The sequence below is a fragment of the Anopheles bellator genome, unplaced genomic scaffold (genome assembly GCF_943735745.2).
Source record: "Anopheles bellator unplaced genomic scaffold, idAnoBellAS_SP24_06.2 scaffold01835_ctg1, whole genome shotgun sequence".
NCBI classification, from domain to species: Eukaryota; Metazoa; Arthropoda; class Insecta; order Diptera; family Culicidae; genus Anopheles; species Anopheles bellator.
The window spans coordinates 1-1,962 of NW_026685957.1; the positions used below are offsets into that span (position 1 = coordinate 1).

General features: G+C 48.9%; 1 protein-coding gene across 1 annotated transcript; it reads right to left on the bottom strand.

Moving 5' to 3' along the window:
* Positions 1-7: 7 nt before the first annotated feature.
* Positions 8-1,844, bottom strand: LOC131214675 (lysosomal alpha-mannosidase-like; the record flags this gene model as incomplete). Its single annotated transcript, XM_058209011.1, has 5 exons — positions 1,708-1,844; positions 1,551-1,653; positions 870-1,477; positions 664-797; positions 8-597 (listed from the first exon to the last, which is right to left on the bottom strand). Coding segments are annotated over exons 1-5 (1,552 nt in total), but the record flags the coding sequence as incomplete, so codon positions are not given.
* Positions 1,845-1,962: the final 118 nt, after the last annotated feature.

Below are 1,962 nucleotides of genomic sequence, written 5' to 3' on the forward strand. Positions count from 1 at the left end.
TATTGACCTTCCTTCACCGGAAGTCGCACGAAGTCGTCAGTGCTATGGGCAAGAGGATTATACAGGAGCACGAGAAGGTTCTCGAAGGACTCGGTTGTTTCACAGGCACTGATGTTTTGATTTCTACAGTAGTTCCAGTCGAACTGGAAGTTCTCTCTTTCTCCAGTCAATTGATTAAGGACCGATCGCGTATTGGCACTGCATGCCTCAAAGGCCACGTACAACATACGGTTGTAGTCGTCAGCGACATGCTGCTTCTCGGTGCCCGTAATCGCATCGTGGTGCTGCATCACTCCCATAACCTCACGCAGACTGGTCAGATGATCCTCGAAGAAGTCCTCTTTCGTTGGTGCGATAGCCGACAGCTGTTTGCAAACCTGCAGGAAGTGGTTTCCTTCACGTTCGTAGCGTTTCTGCGTCGGTCGGGAAGTGAAGTAACCCGTCCAGAAGGAATGGTAATCAGATTCGTAAGGGAAGAAGTCATCGGACTTTGTTGGCCACTCAATGTTAGCCGCATGGACGGCCTTCAAATAGCAGGAAGGTGTGGAGTAGAACGCATTCACCAACGATCCTTCCGCTTGACGCGCATTAGTGTATCTGTAAGGTATGTGGGTCTCAAAAGCTGGAACTTTTGCAATGTTTTTTCAATAAGTGTTTACATACTTGATAAGTTTATCCATATTTTTGAAGTTCATGACAGCGTTCATGTAGTTGAAGTCATCGCCCATGGTAAGAATCAAGTTCTTCGACCGGTAAGATTCGGCCATTTTCTCCAACCACGTTATAAAAGTATCAATCTGAAACGAGAATTGCGGAATCGGTTAATGCCATATAGTCTTCACGGAGAGAGAGAGAGAGAGTTTACTGACCCTATCTTTCACGTTGTTATCAGTGCTGGAGTTGTCGTCAATCATTGGGTCATCGTTGCACAAAACATCGAAACAGAAGCCCGGTGGAGCCGAGTAGTGGTTATACAGCACACTCGTGAACAGATCGCTGTTCGCCAAGCTGCTACTGGTGTGCCACACCATTTCCGGTGTCTGGGTTGCCATCCGGTGGTTCTTATCCTGGTAGTCGAGCCGGGCAAAGAACATCCCATCGTAGCCCATCTGTGCGAACAAGGATGCCTGTTCGCGCGAGTGTCCAAACGGATCGATCTGCCATCCGATTCGGGGACGTGCACAATCGCCAAACGTTTCGTTCAGGAAGCGTAAGCCCCAAGTGAACTGATCCACGACACTGTGATAATGAGCGGCAGCCTCATCGTTCATACTCCACGCACCGCCAATGAACTCCAAACGACCCTCGTCAACCAACATTTTGACCTGCCGCTTCACTTTCGGGGTTTGCTCTTTGTACCACTTCTGCATGAAAGCGGATTCCACGTAGATGAAGCGTCGTTTCGAATCCTTTAGCAGTTCCTCGACTACCGAATCCAAAATGTACTGTACTCCCGCTTTCTGAATGTTGCTGCGACCTTCGTGAAGAGAAGACGGAATTGTTTAGAATGCTAGGACTGTCGAGGCAGTTAAGACAATGCTTCAACTCACTTCCATAATAGTACTGATCGACCGTCTTCAGCCATCCGACATCGTCGTGGCTATGAGGAACCAAGTGGACGTTCAGCATTCCCTCTTTGGGAGCGGGACAGGCCTAAATCACATGCAATGAGTACACTCCAAACGCACCAAACAAAATACCACTTACCTCATAGCCACAACGTTTGGGCCTTTTGAAACCGGAGTGCCCGGTTGGATGGCCGGTAGTGGCACAGATGATAGCACAGATTACCGTGACCAGTAAAACTAAGCGTCGGTTTGCCATAGTGGCGATGGCGACTAACACTGCCTCTGTTGTCGGCGATCGCGCACCGTTTGCAACTGGTTAGCTTGAAGTTTAATTTATAATGAGCGAACGCGACTTATCGCTGAGTAAGAGACTCTGCACCTACACGAACGGAGC